Source organism: Mus caroli, unplaced genomic scaffold (genome assembly GCF_978045245.1).
Source record: "Mus caroli unplaced genomic scaffold, Mus_caroli_1 scaffold_8, whole genome shotgun sequence".
Taxonomy (NCBI): Eukaryota; Metazoa; Chordata; class Mammalia; order Rodentia; family Muridae; genus Mus; species Mus caroli.
In genome coordinates this window covers 80,969,451-80,987,859 of record NW_028227263.1, presented here as the reverse complement: position 1 = coordinate 80,987,859, position 18,409 = coordinate 80,969,451, and the positions used below count along the sequence as shown (strand labels likewise).

The window sequence follows — 18,409 nt, the reverse complement described above, 5'->3', positions numbered from 1 at the left end:
CTGCCTGACCTGCCACTATCATGAGCTTTCTCTGGTTCATATTCCTGAAGTCACCAGCCTGGGTTGGTGCTGACATCCGACTTGACTGCTTTAACATTCATCATAATGGCAGCACCTCAGGGAACTCTAGTGGGACATCTATAGGAAAACAGTGATCTAGAACAGGGTTGTGTTTATCTACTCAGTCTCACCCAGAAGGCACAAGCTCTCCTCTCCCCCTTCACCCCTCTTTGAAAAATGAGCTGGCCCTTCAAGAAGCTGATCTTCAAAACTATTTCAGGAAATCAATGCACTTCTCTCTCAAAGCTAACTTCTCTGACCCATAAAACTTAAAACAATTCCAAATTTTGCCATTGTGTGTTTCTAACCTTGGTCTTACACTGAGTCCCCTTGGTCATCAGCTATGGTAATGGGAGTTATAGACTTTGCACTGGGATCCAGGTTGTCCTGTGAAGGTCAGAGGGATCTTTTGGCCCATCCTTGCCAGGATCATGAGCATCTGTGGTCTTAACGTTGTTCCCACAGGCAAAGCAGCTCCACTGAAACCCTACAGAACCCTTAGGCAGGACCCACATGTTCTCAAGGCAACCTTCACAGCCCTGTGGAGGAACAGGCTGAAGGTGGGGTTGCACACTGGTGTGAGATGCTTCCATGGTGCCCCACTTCAGTCGCTAACATCTGTTCTTGCTTCCATGTAGGGCCGCCAAGGTCTGGGCTCCATTTTTGTCTGGGCCTCTGGGAATGGTGGGAGAGAAGGGGACCACTGCTCCTGTGATGGCTACACCAACAGCATCTACACCATCTCCGTAAGCAGTACCACTGAGAACGGCCACAAACCCTGGTACCTGGAAGAATGCGCTTCCACGTTGGCTACCACCTACAGCAGCGGGGCCTTCTATGAACGGAAGATCGTAAGTTCTCTCGTAAGGTCTAAGGCTTCCTTTCCCCAAAAGCCAGTTTGGCCAAGACCAGATTTTGTTGGATCTCAGGTCCCAGCCTGTCCCTCTATGTAGGAGGTCAGCCCCAGGGCCTTGGCAGCCTGCCTCAGACTTTACTATTTTATAAGATGTTTGACTCATCTGTGCTCAGAAATGCCAATTAAACCCTCTCTGACTTTAGAGGCCTAAAAATGTCATTTAAGAATGGGGTTCATCTTCATCATATCTCCTTTTAGCTCTCTGGAATTCTGTGGTCACATCCCAGAGTCCAGTTGACCAGTCCTACTCTGATGCACAAAATAGAAAGCTTTGGTTTTATGCTGAAACATTCTGGAAACCCAAGCATTCTCGGCTTCTCTGCCAAGGGACATGCCCTAGACACTTGGAAGTAAAGCCACAGGGTTTGCCAGCTCGGCTCACTGCAGTGAGCAGTTTTTCTTTTATTCTTCTTTGTGGTGGTTAAACCCATGGTAGGCAGGGACTCCACTACTGAGCCACTGATTTATATGGCTGGAATGTATGTTTCTTCCTTCTATATAAGTTTTCCTATATTTAAAGGGGGGGGTGGGTTCCAGTTTAAATTAATGCAGAATTCAAATGCATCGTCATTAAGTTAGTGTGCAGACATTTTTTAAATGAGCCCGTGGAGCTGGCCAGGCGTGGTTTGGCTTTAACACTCACCAGCATCTGTTCATCACTCTTGCTGCTTAGACACATCTTTAGAAACTATTTTCAAATTGATTTTTACCTTTTTTTTTCCCCTGGGGAGCACACTGGCTTCCGGTACCCCACTTGCTATGCACACATGAAAGGTCAGCCACACAATCCTGTTGCAGGCCTGGCGGTGGCCCAGGCTGGTTCACAAAGGTGTTAATTTAAATGTTTCTTTCCCATCCTGCAGGGTCACCCAGCCCTGGGATGGGCAGCTGAGATTCTGTACCATGTCCTATTCATTTCCTCATCATTTGAGCATGGGCTTGTTGAAGCTTTATTAAACAAACGCTTGGGCTGAAACCCAGCAAAGGCCTACTGGCTAGATAGATGCAAGCGGAAGTAGGCATAATGGGACACGTTGGACTGAGGACTGTGTCCTCAGCTGCATTCTCAGTGATGCACTCAGCTCTGGACGTGGAACCCGTGGCTTTATTTACTCACCTGCCTTGCTTGAATGTACACATATCAGAAATACTTTAAACTGCGCCCCCCCAGACACACACACACACACACACACACACACACACACACACACACTTTTTTTAAAAAGATGATCCTACATAGCCCAGACTGGATTTGAACTTACTAACTGTATAGTAGAGGCTTTCCTTGAACTCTTCCTGTTCTTCCTGACTTTAATACCTTTTTTTTGTTAAAAAAAAATTCCCTACTCTATGCAGTATTTATGGATAAGGAAGACATAGTTAGGAGAAGGGGGAAGTCACACTTGAGTGTCAGAGCTTCTGTTCTGGGACTCTGACTGAAAATAATGACTATTTTGTCTGATTACTGGAGCCTAATATTTGCTTGAGGCCCCAGAGATATTCTGCAAGGGGCTGGGCAAGAGCTCAAGAAGTGGGTGCACCCTAGCCTTGAGTTCAGGTGAGCTCTAATGTCAGTCTAAGCCCCAGTCCCTTGAGTGTCTCTTCCCTGCAGCTGAGGTAATGAATAACTTACCAGGGAGGGGCATGGCCTGTGATTGGAGATAGAACCTTCACTTCCAGCCTTGGTGACTAGAAGCAGAGGGGCAGCCATGAGCCAAGTTCCAAGCACAACCCTGGGACTTGGGAGGCCTTTGCCCATGTTGGTTCAGCTTCCTCACAGGGGTAGTCTCCATTCCTTCCCTAAACCCTCTCCTCTGAAGTCAGAGAGTCAGTCTTGGGCCTTGCTTGCAAGTTAACTGGGCTTCCCAGGCCACTTACCAGGCAGGAGCGGGGAGTCGGTGTCCTGCTGTGATACAACAGCTCTTGTGATACAAAAGCTTGGGGGATGGAAGTACCTCCTGGGCTGACCCTTCTCCTTCCCCTTGGTGGTTTAGTCCTATTTACTGTGTACAGCGAGGAAGCTGGTTTCTGCTAAAATACCACCAGTCAAATCTTCCCATGAATGTATGGCTCGGACGAGACACCTCTCTCCTGCCTAGCATGACAGAGAAACACTCTGTGTGGAAAGACCTCATTGTTACTACTGGAGAAATTCATCCTCAAGGGTCCCATAAAATGGTTACCCCAGCTTCGCAGGAGGTGGGTGGGTGAGCTAGTTTCCTGTCGCTGCCCTAACAAGTCATCAGGAACTCAGCATCCTAATGCTGTACAAACAGACATCTCCCCAGCTTGCGGCTCAGAACCCAGCAGCCTCTCTTGGCTTACAGCTCCAGATCGGATGCACAGGCTGAGGGAAAGGTGTCAGGAGGGCCCTCTGGCATTCTGGCATCTCTGGGGAGGTCCATGCTTATGTAAACTAAACATGATTTAGCTCCAGACAGTTCAGGACTCAGGTCCCAATTCCCTCGTGGTCTCTTGGACGAAGAACATTCTTGTTTTTAGAGTTTCTCTTTCCTTACATTCTTGGTCTGGGTCTCCCCATCTCCTTAAAGCCAGCCCTGGTAGCTGAAGTCTTCACATGCCTCACCTCTCCAACAGGTTTTCCTGCTTTCCCCTTCCACCTTTTAAGCCTTCTGATTCTCTCGGGCCCCGCTGGGTAATCCGGAATAATCTCTCTGATTTAAGGTTAGCAACCTTGATTCCATGTGCAGAGTACATAGAATTAAAACCAGGAGCAAAAGTCACAGAGGCCATGATCCCATCCAACACAACAGAAACATGAGTTGATCCCATGGCCTCTGACCCTTTCAGGTCAGGTGAGGTCCTGAATCAGTGTCCCATCCTCCTGGAGCCACCACTCAGGTGAAGATAGGCGGAGTCAGCTTTGCCTTGCCACTAAGGCCAGCAGCCTCTTGCACAGCTCAGCAGGCCTTGTGCTGCTGGCAAGAGCACTTCAATGTCCTCTGGGAGGGATGTCTATCCCCAGTTCGATCCTTACCGTCTAGCTAAAAGTAGAAACACCATCTAGGCTCCTGAGCACTTCGGGACCAGGTTTTCAGCTCCCTGGAAGTCCTGGGTCACTGAACTTAGCTCTTTGGGTGGGATCAGATTTCATGTATATCAGTGGCAGGATCATGGTGCCATGCAGGAAGAAGGGCCAGCAGAGAGTCCATTGCATCTTGCCTTGCCTGTCCATTTGCCTGCACAGGCTTCAGTGGCCTTCAGGAAGATCTCTGAAGCATACCCTGTGCTTGTCTCCCCTGCTGGGCCTCTCTGTTTTCACCCTGGGATTAGCCTGTTCTGCAGCATGGCTGCAGTTTTGGACCCAAGTGCAAAGCCTGGAAGAGCCAGACGACACATTTGTCTCATGCCTTCTGCCACTGGCACCCGAAGTCATTCTCTCCAGTTGGCAGCATGCCAGGGGCCTCAGTCCTTTCAGAGGGAACTGGCCTCTCCAGTGTCCTGCTTCATATATCTCTCTTTCATGCAGGTCACCACAGATCTGCGTCAGCGCTGCACCGACGGCCACACTGGGACATCAGTCTCAGCCCCCATGGTGGCTGGCATCATTGCCTTGGCTCTAGAAGCAAAGTAAGTTTCAACCTTCCTTCTTTTCCTTTGCACACACCTAACGTGAGACCTAGCATCCTGAGAATTTTAAGTGACAAGCTCAGTCACGTGAAGCTCAGTTCCAAAGCCATGAACCTATCACTGACTATCACCAGAATTTTGTCACCTGCCCCAACTGAAGTCCTTGTTACCATTAAACATTAGCTCTCTGTATTGGTCTGCCTCGGCTGCCATAGAAAGTTGTTTATACAATAAGTATGTGTTATCTCAAAGTTCCTGCTGGACTGACTCAACAGCAGGCTTGGCATTTCCTTGGCTTGCCATTGGCTGCCTCCAATTGGCACATGCCGATGACCTCGTTGGCCTGACTTATCTTTTAGTGAGCTCTATTTTGAAATACAAATCACATTCTGAGGAGCAGAGCTTAGGACTCACATGCTGCAATCCAGAATGCAGCCCATAATACTCCCTCTCCTTCAGCCACTGACAACCACCATGCTGCTTCCTGTCGATGCACTTGATGACTCTTCCGTACCTCATGAAACAGAACCGTACAGTTCACACCACACATCCTAATCCTAAAACCCCTAATCCCAAAATACTCCAAAATCTGAATGTTCTTGCTCAGAAAGCTTCAGGTCTGAAGGAGGTTTGGAGTTTGGATTTTCAGATTAAAGACATTCAACTCATGAAGTCTTTACAGATACTCCAAAGTTCAAAATCTGTAATGCCTTTTAGCATTGTGGATGAGAATGCTCTGCCTGGTCTGTCCTTTGCGGTTGGTGTGTTTCATTTAACATGATGTTATGGGTATTGAACTGCGCGTTGTGGTCCATGTGGTTCCTACCTTTTTAGGCTATTCTTGTAGTGGTTTCTTCTCTTCATAAAGCCCATTGTCTGTTCCTCTTTGTAGGACTGCAGGAGCTACATGGGCTGGAGCTCTCCACTTACAACCACGCACCCAAACTGTGCCCTAGGCTGTCTTCTTTTTCCCTGAACCTTGCTTCCTAAACTGACAGTGACAAGGGACCAGTTTGCCTAAGTCTCACAAAACCTACAGTTATAAATGTGTGAATGGGTCTGGCAGGAAAGGGTTAGCTGCATGTCTGAGTCATTTTTTCATTAGTGTGACAAGCGATTCATTTGGCTCACAGTTTGAAGGGATATGGTTCATCATGGTGTAGACGTCATGGAGACCTGGGCTCAGTCTGTGGTGACAATGGCTTATGGCACAGCTTTTTACTTGGCAGATTAAGGAATACTTTTAGACCAGGCCTAAGTTCTAACCTTTAAGTTCCATTCCTACAACCTCCAGTGACCTCTTTCTTGCTGACAGGCTTACTCTATGAGAGGTTCCACAGCCTCCCCCCTCAAAATCAATGCCACCAGCCAGTGACCAAGCACTCAAACTTGTGAACCTGTGGGGGAACATTCCTCATCCAAATAAAAACACCTCATGTGCAACTGTGGAGTCAGAAATAGTTTAGACATCAACTGTCACATAACAACCCAATCTTTTGTTCTAGATGAGTTTTTAAGTGATTCAGAGAGAATATTTGAGATGTGTAAATTCTTGTAATTATGCATGCTTGCACGCTGATTTCCATTCAGCTAAAGACCAAAATAATCAAATGCTACCAATTTAGCAAAAACAGCTAAATATTTTCAATTTCCAGCCCCACCACCACCACCAAATGTTAGCTTCTGTGTCCCGAGGCCCTGCAGTAATTAGTTACTTGTGTGGAAAGTTGTATTCTCATACTTAGCAATTCATCACTCTCTATTTTCCTCCATTCCTTATTGAAAACATGCAAGGAATTTTGTTAGTCAGACCTAAATAGAAAACACACCCTGCTTCATGACCAGTTGCCCCAGGAAACTTGCCTATGAAGCAGTGGAAACTGACAGGGTTGGAGATGTGCAGGTATAAATCAAGCAAATCTCACTTAAGGGGGAGTTTGCGGAGTTCGTATTGTTCTGGGAGCAATGGGGTCTAGGGACCCAGGCTGAGTTTAAGACACTTGGACAGCGTTGTCTCTGCATGACCTTCTCCCATCTCAAGGCATCATAGATGACAGTTCTAGGGCAGTGGTTCTCAACTGGTGGGTTTCAGCCCCTACAGGGGTCACATGTCAGATATTTACATTATAATTCACAGTTTTGAAGTAGCAATGAAATATGTTATGGTTGGGGGGGGTGGTCAACACAACATGAGGAGCTGTATTAAAGAGTCACAGCATTAGGAAAGTTAAGAACCACTATCCTAGAGGAAGACATTCCCAGTGGAGATGGGAGGACCTGTGAACTGCAAGAGATAAGAATGAGGCTGGCAGAGGATCTAAGAATTCCTCTTAGTTCCTGTGCAGATTTCAGATATCCCATCCCCCTGTGTTGTTGTTGTTGTTGTTGTTGTTGTTGAAAAGTGTTTTTGGACTGGGGCTATGGAGTGCTTCCCTGGAATGAACCAAGCCTCAAGTTCAATCCCTGTATGGAAAGGAAGAAGGAGAAATCTACTTTAAACACTCGCTGTATCTCAGACATCCCCGAGAGGAAAAGAAAAAAAGACTATTTCATCCTAATGAGATAGAAAGTTTCTAGCATCTTCTTCCTTGAGTCAAGCTCTAAGTTCAATCCCTGTACAGAAAGGAGGAAGGAGGAATCTACTGTAGACATTCGTTATTTCTCAGACATCCCCAAGAGGGGGGGAATTTATCTCATCCTAATGAGAGTTTCTAGTATCTTCTTCCTGGCAGTTGTCCTAGTGACCCATGGAAATGGTCTGCAACTCATGTGACCCGGAAGACCCCAAAGAATCATCCACGTTGAGGTGTTCACCTAAGCAAAACACTGAGTACCCAGGTTTTCAAGAATATCCATCTTTTAAAAGCACCCCCATACCTGAAAGATGTCCTTTTTGCAGAAACAGCATTTGTCCCCATGATGTTGGCAGTAGACTTGCCTGGGCTAGCCAGTGAGGCTGGTCGCGAGATTGGTGGCCCCGGAAAGCATGCTGAGGTTTTCTTACACGTATATAACAATGCTCTCATCAGTGCTGAACTCAGAGCTTCAGATGCAGACTCTTCAGGTGAGCAAAGTACCCACAATGCTTTGCACACTGCACGCACAGAGCTCAGGGTAGCACCAGCCACTCCTGGGGCTTTTCTGGCATATGGAGATGATCCTCGCAGTAAGGAAAACAGTGCCTAAACCAGAAGAGGAGGATGTGTAGAAGGAAAAGATATCCCTGAAGAAGTAAAGACGCATGGCATGGAAAGAAATTCAGCATAAAATAAATGTAAATAGAGGGATAAAGGGAAAACTGTTTTCCCTATTCTCTCCTAGACACAGCATGTTCCCAATTCTGAGGCCCGTGCTCTCTGGAAGCTTGTTGCTAAACTTCCAGGATGACTGACTTCAGTATCCTTCTATTGGCCTCACTGACATGCCCAAATAGTCTACCGCATCATGTAGTCAACAAGGACCACAGCCATATTGTCTCTGTCCAAACTCAGAAGCCTGAACCCTTGACCACACCCCAGGATGTGGCCTGGGGTGAGTTGGGGCCTCAGAATCTTTCTCTAGGCCTAAAGTTGGCCTCTCTCATGAGGGAGTAGACAGAGAACCAGGAGGGAACCATGGCCAGACAGGAACCTGGAGGCTGAGTAGATGGGTGTGGTTAGACAGGGGGTTGGGGGGTGGGGATGATGCAAGTAGGCAGAACAACAAGAACACAGGAGAAGAACCTGACGAGACTAGATCTGGAACCTGTAAGTGTGTTCTGGAGGAAAAGTGTGCCTAAGACTTACATATCAGCTGAGCTCCTGGTAGGAAGACTGGTAGCATGGGAGCTAATGGAGCAGAGATGGGTGGAGCAGCCACCATGGAAAAAGAATGCCAATCACCCCCAAATTGAACACAGAATTGCCGTGTGACATAGTAATCCCACTTCTGAGTCTCTGCTTAGAAGAACAGAGTGAAGGGACCCCAGCACATTCACAGGGACACCTACAGTCACAGCAGCAGCATGCACAGCAACTCAGGTCCATGGAGGTGACTCAGTAAGCAAAAGGTGACCAATCCATGAAGTAGACAATTACCATCCAAAAGGGAGGAAACTCGCTGGGCAGTGGTAGTGTGTGCTTTTAGTCCCAGCACTTTGGAGGCAGAGGCAGGCGGATCTTTGTGAGTTCGAGACCAGCCTAGTCTACAGAGTAAGTTCTAGGTCAGCCAAGGCTACACAACCCAGAGAAACCCTGTGTGAATAAAACAAACAAAAAAGAAAGGAAGGAAGGAAGGAAGGAAGGAAGGAAGGAAGGAAGGAAGGAAGGAAGGAAGGAAGGAGAAAAGAAAAGAAAGGAAAGGAAAGGAAAGGAAAAGAAAAGCAGGAAGAGGAAACGAGTTGTAGTGTGGATGAGCCTTGAGGAAGTCATCCTAAGTGAGCTCAAACAAGTTTATTTATTACTATTGTTGCTGTTGATTTTCTAACAGATACCTTTTTAAAAGTCATGTTTATAGGACTAGAAAGCAGAGTGTGGCTAAGCAGGCATGGTCCTAAGGTGGTGGCCAGGGTCTGGTGGTTTTCCTCACACAAAGTCATTCTTACTAGCAGCTGCTCCTCCAGGAGTCCCCCGGTCATGGGTTCCCCTCTGCTGCAGGAGCACGCGTGGCACAGGCAAGCATCCACAACAGACAGATGTTGACACAGAGTAAGCTCCTGGGACGGTCCTGTGGACTGTCCCGGTCCTTTGCATTTCAGTGGTGCTGAAAAGAGAGTGGAGAGGGATGAAAAGGATGCCCATTTGTCCTTGGCTAATGTTCTGATGGGAAGAGACTTTAGATAATAGCCATTTAATAAAACATTCACAAGTATGTCTCGGTTCAGCTGCGGGTAGACCTGTGAACATATGTGTCCAGCTTTTCACCCAGCTGTTAATCTCACATTGCAAAAAGTCTATTCCTACTCATGGCGGGTCTGATGGAGCTGCTGCATGGACTCTGGTTAAAGCATCCCTTGCAGAAGGCTTCTGCACTCAGATTATCCAGATTCCATGACAACTCATGCAGAAGAGAAGACAGGAGTAGGGGTCTCATTTTCTGCTTCTGTCTACTTGGTGATAGTGTGAAAAACACTGTCCTCGTCAAATCTGGGACTCTGCGGAGTATAAAGTGGTTCCTGAGAGACGACGAGCACTGCCACACTAACATTTTTATATTGCTTAGATGTTGCACAGGTAGTGTGGTGGCGGCCTTTTACCCTAGAAGCTATTTCGAATTGGAAGTGACAATAAGAATAAACAGGACCAAGCTTAGCCCTCCCAGACAGTCTAATATGGGCTCATTGCTGGGGGCCAAGATTAGATGGGCAGAATGTTGGCGCTTGATTTCCAGAGGTATTTAAAATCCAAGAAATAAGGTATGTGATTGACACTGGGGGCCATGCGTTCTCGCAAGGCACGTTTCTATGCACACTGAAAAGAAGTATTGTACATTTAGAATCCCTACAGTCTGCAGCCTGGCTTGCCCTTAGAATGGAGCCCAGCTTAGCGTATCCTTGTGCATGATGACAGAATTGCTCCATGCACTTGATAAGCACTTTCAGCGACATTACAAGTTTTCTTTTCTCCACTTCCAAAATGCCTGTTACAAACTCAGGCAGGTTTGATGGTCAGACCAAGTTTCTCATGCCTCGAGATTTTAGAACCTTTGAGATCTTTTGGCTCAGGGTTCAGTTGCTGGAAACCATTGTTACAAAGCGAACCCTTGTGGAGTTAGGCAAGCTGAGCTTGGGCTGCCTCCTATACCTCCTTGGAGTGTCCTGCCCAGTCAACACCAGTGACTTCAATGGACTCTGCTATGTTGTTGCAGCAACCAGTTGACCTGGAGGGATGTGCAGCACCTGCTGGTGAAGACATCACGGCCAGCTCATCTGAAGGCGAGCGACTGGAAAATCAACGGAGCTGGGCATAAAGGTGCGGGTGCTCTTGGTGGACTGGGAGAGACTCTCTGGTGACCCTTAAGAAAGCCTAAATAACAGTCACTGTTATCATAGACTGTGTATTGCAGGAATTTAAAATGCTAGGCAATGATTTAAGGACTGTTTCTCAGAGCACACAGTGGCATGAAGGGACAGCCTCAGTGTCCCAGAGTCCAGGTCCCTAAATGCCAGGTTTACCATGCCCGTGGTTTGTTTAATAGTCTTGTTTCCATTTGCTCCCTGATTTCTGTTTTTCACAAAGAAATGTGATTTACAAGACAACTTTGAAGCCAGCCATGAAGGCATGTGCCTGTAGTCCTCAAATTCAGGACATTGTAGTTGGGGTCGGGGAGGGGGGACCATGAGTTCAAAGCCCCTTTGGTGCTCACCTTCATTTTTCCCGTCTGTACAAAAAAAAAAAAAAAAGGCATTGAGATAGCTGTGTAATTTCCTATTGATCTGTAAACCTGCTGCCAGCCAGCCCCTTTGTGACAGAAATAACTAAAGGCACACAGGCCCTCTGTCAACTTTGTGTGGTAACCTGGCTCCATGATCAAGACATGATTTGGGGGTCTCTGAGAAGGAAGTTGACAGGAAGTACTAGCACAACATTTCTGTCCGCCATGATGTGTCAGAGGGAACTTGTCCCCTTGTCTGAAGCTCAGGTCCAACTACTATGACACCAAGGCTGACACCACTATCTGTGCATAGAGGCCAGGCACTGCCCTTGTGAGTAGCAGGGGACAGGCCTTCGAATACAGGTCATTGACTGGGCCTCATCTGTCTTCCATTGCAGAAATGGAGGGTGCTGGAACATCACCCTCCATTTCTATTTTGGTCTAATTAAAAAGGAAAATAGATTGCATTGGGTCTTGACCTTGCCCTGAAATTAAGCTTTGAAACCTCTCTCAACCCAGTCAAATCCTACATCCACCCAGCCCCACAAACGCTCCTGCCTGTGTGCCGTTGCCCCGAGAACCCTGAGAATCAGTAGCAAAAGAAAATTATAAAATCAACACTTCTCCATGACTTACTGCATTTGTTGCACATCATAGTCAAGTGCCTGGACTTTTAAGAGTTGCTGGAGATCCTACCCAGGGCCTGTGCAAGCCAAGCCCAGTATCAACACCCGGCTATCTTAGGCTTTCTGGTTTGTTTCTCTTGTCTAGTCTGAGTTTCAGGGCCACTCATGGTGGCAGGTCCTCCTAACGTAAAGAAATCCAGCCTTATTCTCCCAAAGGAAAGTTCTGGCTCTCTCCCAGAGTGGGACACATGTCCCAGCCAGTCCCCCTGAATGGAAAGAGTTCAGTTCAAAGGGTAATGAAGCTGGACCTGTGACCAGCTCTCAGGGGAACCTGTCTTCACCTTGGAGGGACCTTGAGGTGACAGTGACTGTGTACTCCTGAGATCCACACATTTGGGGGCACAGCGCCCTTCTTGCGGGAGGCAAGAGAAGCTGGATCTGAAGGCCCTGTTTTTTCAGTTAGCCATCTCTATGGATTTGGCTTGGTGGATGCAGAAGCTCTGGTCCTGGAGGCGAGGAAGTGGACGGCAGTGCCCTCCCAGCACGTATGCGTGGCCACCGCAGACAAAAGGCCCAGGTAAGGCTCTGCTCTGACACCAGTGACTTCTCAGGAGACCTGGCTGTGTGGCAGGGGTGGGGGGAGGTGTTTAACCCTACATCTCTCTTCACAGGCAGGAAGGATCACACGGGCAGGTTCCAGCTCGATGTGCCTGAGTTTTCTCTTAACACATTGTGCAGCTAGGGGAAGATGCCCTTCCAAATGGACTGTTTACAGCCCTCCTGTCCTTTTGTAGCAGATTTTGTCAGTGTACAGGGTCTGTTTCTCAGTGTGAATTCCTCAGCCTTGTATCGGCACGTCTCATCCATGGGGTTAGCATAGCCAACCAGACCAGACATCTACTTTGCCCACAGGGATACAGGAGTAACAGCCACAGGATCCTTCCTCTTCCACCTGCTAGAGGTTGTCACCATAGCCACAGACCAGTCCCATTGCCCCAGAGCTTGTGTGTGAATGAGAACAGCGAGGCCTGCCCCTTCTCCGTAGCAGGCTACTGGGGGGGGGGGGCTCACAGACTACACAGCATCTCTACCTTGCTTTTATCCAGCCCCATAAACCTTCTGAAGGCTTAAGCAACTGGAATGTTTAAGCAGGACCCGAGCAGGGGGCTGCAGGACCCTGGCTTCATCTCTTTTTCTGTGCTACCCTTTGGAGGAAGCTTTTTAAACCAGTTACATGTGTTGGCTGAGACAAACCAACCAAAACGGACTGGGACATGAATCTGATGGGAAGAAGCCCATTCAGCTCAGAAGTCAGATTATTCCTAAACTGTGCCATTGCAGCTGTGCTTCCTAAGAATGGGAACGAGGCTGTTTTGTTACCTTTGCCAATGTGTGCTTGAATGAGACTTGATGGGGTAATCAGCAGGGCTGGAGACGCAGCTCTCGATGAACACCTGCCTAGCACGTGTAGAGCCGTTGGTTCCATACCCAGCACGAAAAAAATGAAAAAACCAAAAACCAGGGGGGAGGGGGCAGGGACAGCTCAGTTAGTAAAACAAGCAGGAGCACCTGACTTTGGATAACCAGAAGCCACCTGAGTCTGGTCATGACAGCACACATGACAGCCTAGCACTGGGAGGGAGAGGCAAGAGCATCCCCAGAAATGGCTGGCCAGCCAGTCTAGGCAATCAGTGAGCTCTGGGTTTAATGAGAGACTGTCTCAAAAGGTAAGGGAAGAGCACTAGTGGAAGACACTGATGTCAACGTCTGACTCCCACATGGGGGTGGAGGAGCGAGTCACAGTTTTATCTGCACGTGCAGACCACTGCTTCGAGCTCATCTCTTCCAGGAACATGTACACCCCTTATGTGAAGCTCTTTTGACACCAAATGTTGAGAGTTGTGTTTTGTGAGCACACCTTGAAGGAAAACTCTGAGAGTTCATTGCTGGAGGAATAGCCACTGAAGGGCCTTTCAAAACATGATGTTTCCAGCTTGTGGCTAATTGGACCCACCGCTACTGGGGCCATCACTCTAAGAGCAGACAGGTCTCCCAGCCAGCAAGCAAGCAGGTCTCACTGTGGGCTTCTTCAGGTTTTGTTTCCTCCTCAAAGCGGTTGTGCTAAGCTTGGGAAGGATAGAGCTGTGCGGGATAAAGGTGGCCTTTGCCTATGCTGGCTGTCTGCTGGGAGCAGCCACTCAGAGGAGCCTGGCTCTTGCTGTCCTGCCTGCCTGACCTGCCCTCTGCCCACCTCCCTCCCATCCGGCTCCCCAGCCGGGGCGGCTCCTGAATGAAGCATTCTTTTCCTGCCAGAAATCTGTTTAAGATGACCAAGTGGTGCCTAGGTGGCGAGTGGCTGTTTTTATTTTTATTTTATTTTGTTTTTTTGAGTGAAAGCACACAGAGTCTAGACAGCATAGGTTGAGGGAACCCACCATAACATACAGTATGACATTGTTCCTGTCCTTTGAGGGAAGTAATGACCCCACAAACTCCAAAAGGGAACAAGAATCGGACTTCTGTTTCTAAAGGAAAATCCTCTTTCCCCTCCGCTGTTTCTGACGCTGTCTGGAATTTTCACCCAACCTCCTGTCTCAGACCGCCTGCCGGGCTCCAACACTTGATTGTTCCTAAGGACATAGGGGCCTTCAGAGGGGACAGTATCACCTGGAGTAGGGGGCAGATAGCCCCTCTCTACCACTGTGTCACCTCCTGCAGAGCTATAGCTACAGAAGAGGAGTTCGGGCATCTGTACCTGGGATGCGTACACCTCCTGCTGCACCTCCACCCCATCCACTCATCTCTGAGCTGCAAATCTCCCATACCCAGCTTTCCTCAGCTGAGATCACCTGGCTTTACACGGATAGGACGTTTCCCATACAGACCCATGCTTTTACCACCACCGCCGCCGCCACCACTCGGACCCTGCTGAATGCTCTTGACCTTCTCAGTTCTTCTCTTGATAGAACCTAGGCTTTTATGCCTTAAGTCTGCCCTCAGCTGCTTCCCATGGCCTGACAGAGTAAGCACAAGAGAGCAAGAGGGAGAAAGAAAGAACTGGAGAAGGAGAGATGAAGGGGCCAGAGAGCAGGAACATCTGTGTGTATAACTGTGTTGTGTGGGACATGTTGACCCTTCTCCCTCTTTTTTAAAAGATGTATTTATTTTATGTATATGACTACACCATTGCTCTCTTCTGACACACCAGAAGAGGACATCAGCTCCCATTACAGATGGTTGTGAGCCACCATGTGATTGCTGGGAATTGAACTCAGGACCTCTGGAAGAGCAGTCAGTGCTCTTAACTGCTGAGCCATCTCGCCAGCCCCTGTTTTCCTCTCGATGAAAGGAAGTGCGACCCTGCTGTGACCAAAGGTCAAGGCATTATATGCACCAGACTTTAAGTTCAGGGTCTGGAAGGGATGGCTGCTCCTGCTATCTCTAGGGTGATGTTGTATAGGGTCTAGTGTTGTGTAAGACAACTCTTGTCCCAGCCCTGAGTGGGATACCTCCTCCTTCCAAACAGGGTAGGTCCTGTGACTCACAAAGACAGAGCCTCATTAACAAGGACAGTGACTGTCAGGGACTGCCCTCGATACAGAGCCTTCATCCTTACCCAATCTTGCTTAGAAACTAGCATCAAGCTACTGTGCCACAAAAGACCACATGGGACTGGTACTCAGTAGCCCCTGGCCACCCTCTGTTGAGTGACTCTCTCCTGTGTAGCCCTGAATGGTTAGCTCAGGATGAAAGGAGCAAAGAGGCTGACAGCAGGGAGTGTGAAGGGCTGGGGCATGTAGCATGTGCCTCCACCCATGATGACTGTCACAACAGATGCAGGACCGCACACACGCACTAGAAAGCTCGTCTTGGTGCTTTGTAATCTGAAGAAAAAGGCTTCCCTGGTACAGAAAAGGACTAGCCAGAGGGGACTCAGGACATTTCTAATCCGGACACTGAATGTCTAGGGACACTTGGGTTTAAGTAAAAGTTCCTTAGGGTAAGGTCAGGGAACCAGTCAGGATGGAGGTCCACTGAAAGTGTCTTAGGTGATGGCTGAAGGAACAGAACCTCTGCTCTTACTGGACCTTGCTGAGTAGCCTCCACAACCAGTCGTCCACACCCCACCCCCAAACCCCACAATAGACAGAACTAGAACCAAAGCTTCCTCCACGGGACCCATAGTGCAAGGCTATCAGGGACAGTTTTCCCACAGGTGAACAAGGGGCAGTCACGTGACCCTAGGGACGGTAGAGGCTGCCTTGTTAGGATCCTGTGGGTATTTCTGGATGAAAACCTAACTGTGGCCTGGGTCACTGTCCTGTGATATCCAAACACATGTGGGTTAAAGATATCTTTACCTGCTTTGGGGCGCGAGTAATTTAAATCTATTTTAGAGCCATGGTTCTCAGCCTTCCTGTTGCTACAGCCCTTTAATACAGTTCCTCTTGTTGTGGTGACCCCCCAACCATAAAATCATTTTTGTTGCTACTTTGTAACTGTCATTTTGCGAATGTCATGAATCTTAATGTCAATGTATCTGAGTTTTTCTGATGGTAAAATGTAAATATCTGTGTTTCCCAATGGTCTTAGGAGACCTCTGTGAAAGGGTCGTTCTTCCCCAGAGGGAAGCCACAGGTTGAGAACCTCTGATTCAGTGCCTTTCTCCCCTGAAAGGATGGTAAATGGGATCATAAGCTGTGACTCCTGTCTGTGCAGAATGGCTTTTGAATCTCTGTGAAGAAAAGGGCACAGTGAATCCTTTCATAGCTTTTATTCAAGTGAAAAGGAAAGCCAAACCTAGTATAATTCCTTTGAATTATTAAAATCACAGTTGACCCATTGGGTTTTCTGGCCTGCATTTTAAAAACTCCAGACTCTGTGAAGCAGTCTGTGACACATATTGTAGTAGAAGACATTTAAAAAATATCCCAACATGGGGTTCCTTCCTGCCTTTGACCATTTATGTTCCCAAATAAAAGACACACACACACACACACAGCCTTTATATTTTAATAAGCCTTAAGCAGCACAAGAGCTGGGCAGCTGCCTACCCTCCATACTGTTAGAATCTACCTCTCTGTTCTTAACCCGAGTTCTTACTTACTGTGTTCCATCTGGGCTGCTCTTAGCTCCAGCCAGGCAGCTCTCTGGGCCATGATCTCTTGGCCCCTAGCCCATGGTGGTTCGTTTTCTCTCTTCCTCCTTCCTGGTGGTCCCTAGCCCAGGAAACCTAAACCCCCACCTATGTCTCTTCTCCCCAGCTATTGGCTTCTGCCATCTTTATTTACCAATCAGAATTAACTGGGGGCTTGGATCCTCAGTGTCTTACTTGTAGACTCGCTCATCTTTGGGGCAAACAATTTGGGGGGGATGCAAATTAGCATTAGAATACAAGCAGCATTAGGCCAACCCAGGCCAACCCATGGCTCCCAACTTGATGGTGGAGAGGCTACAACAAGAGTTAGCTAAGCCAGCAGAAAGCAAGAGAACGTAGCATACCTGTAGGTCTTAAAGCTTACTGCTTCTCAAGACTCCCATTCAGAATTTTGACCCCTTTTATGTCAAGCTTCTTACTCTCTCTCCACTCCCCTTCCCTTCTCCCTCCCTCCTTCTATGAGTGTTGAAGATGATCAATAACTCATAGATGCCTGTCTAGAACTGGCTCTAGGTTAATTGCACCCTGCCTTTTCTTTATTTCTGGGATTTCCACCCTGCCTATCATAGTCTCTGTGTCACATGTGATATGTTCATATGTGAATAGCAGGGAATGGTGACAGTTTCACTGTATGGATTGATTTCGATCTAGATGCCTTTCTGTACTGACTGTTGGTGACTCATTGGCTTTGAACTCAGAGCCTCGAGCGTCCTCACTCCTGCCTGAACTGCACACCACACATCTAATTTCCTACAGGATACATTGTAGTCCTGGGAAGCAAGAGCCATAGACAGCTCCTCATCCAGGACTTGGGATATTTGGGGGCGGAGCTTATAAGCAGCAAAAGTCCAACAAAAAGCATAAAAATGGAAAGGGGACCACTTCAGAGAGTGTGAAATGGGAGCCCGTTTACAGTCTGAGAGCTGAGAGAAGGAGCAGATCATGGCCTGGCCTGACCTCAGCTGGGACGTGGGTGCGTGTTAGGTGACTTCCCTCCTCTGTGTATGCTCACCAATGACCACGAAGGTGAACTTGAGTATATAAATAACTTCTAGTGAGCCAGCAAAAATGCAAACTCAGAACCGGACAGGAAGAGCCAACTAGATTTTAATTTAATGTCTGCTTTAACTTCCTCTCAGACTGAATCTCAGGCTGTAGTTAGCACTGGACATAGAAGAAAAGGGTGTGCTTCAAATATAAACATTGTGTAGTTTATAGACCAATTAATTATGGCTAAATTAGTGTAGAAGGTTTGTTTTTGTTGCTACGTTTTATTCATAGCCTAAACATCATGCTATGGTTTAATAATCAAAAGTAATTTCATCTAGCTGGGCATCCAATCCCAGTGCTCCAGAGGCAAGAAAATCAGAAGTTCAGGGCCATCCTCACATACATAGTTGGTTCAAGGCCAGCCTCAGTTACATGTGACTCTGTCTCAACCTTTCCCTAGCCCCATATAGAAACACACTCATGCGGTATATCATATATCATTAACAAAGTGGTCTTTATTTGAGATGATAGCATTCATTCTAGAACGCAGATCTGGGCAGTAACTTGTTGAGTTATTTTCTCCTACTTGTATGTGTTCCCCCAGTGAATGTTTCCACTTACACACTCACTACTCTTTGGAAGGTCAGTGAAAAACATCCCCTGGACCAGCTTCTGCTCTGTGGGCCTCAGTTGGGTCAGCCACCCCATCTTTCCCAG

The 18,409-nt window shown here is 47.7% G+C and overlaps 1 protein-coding gene across 3 annotated transcripts in view; it reads left to right on the top strand.

Moving 5' to 3' along the window:
* Positions 1–18,409, top strand: part of Pcsk6 (proprotein convertase subtilisin/kexin type 6) — a 188,234-nt gene that overhangs the window by 97,325 nt on the left and 72,500 nt on the right. For all 3 annotated transcript variants that reach the window (XM_021166293.3, XM_029479538.2, XM_021166292.2), the window contains exons 8-11: positions 699–911; positions 4,467–4,567; positions 10,412–10,515; positions 12,004–12,121. In XM_021166293.3, the coding sequence (XP_021021952.1) occupies positions 699–911; positions 4,467–4,567; positions 10,412–10,515; positions 12,004–12,121 (536 nt within the window). The remainder of the gene's footprint in view (positions 1–698; positions 912–4,466; positions 4,568–10,411; positions 10,516–12,003; positions 12,122–18,409) is intronic.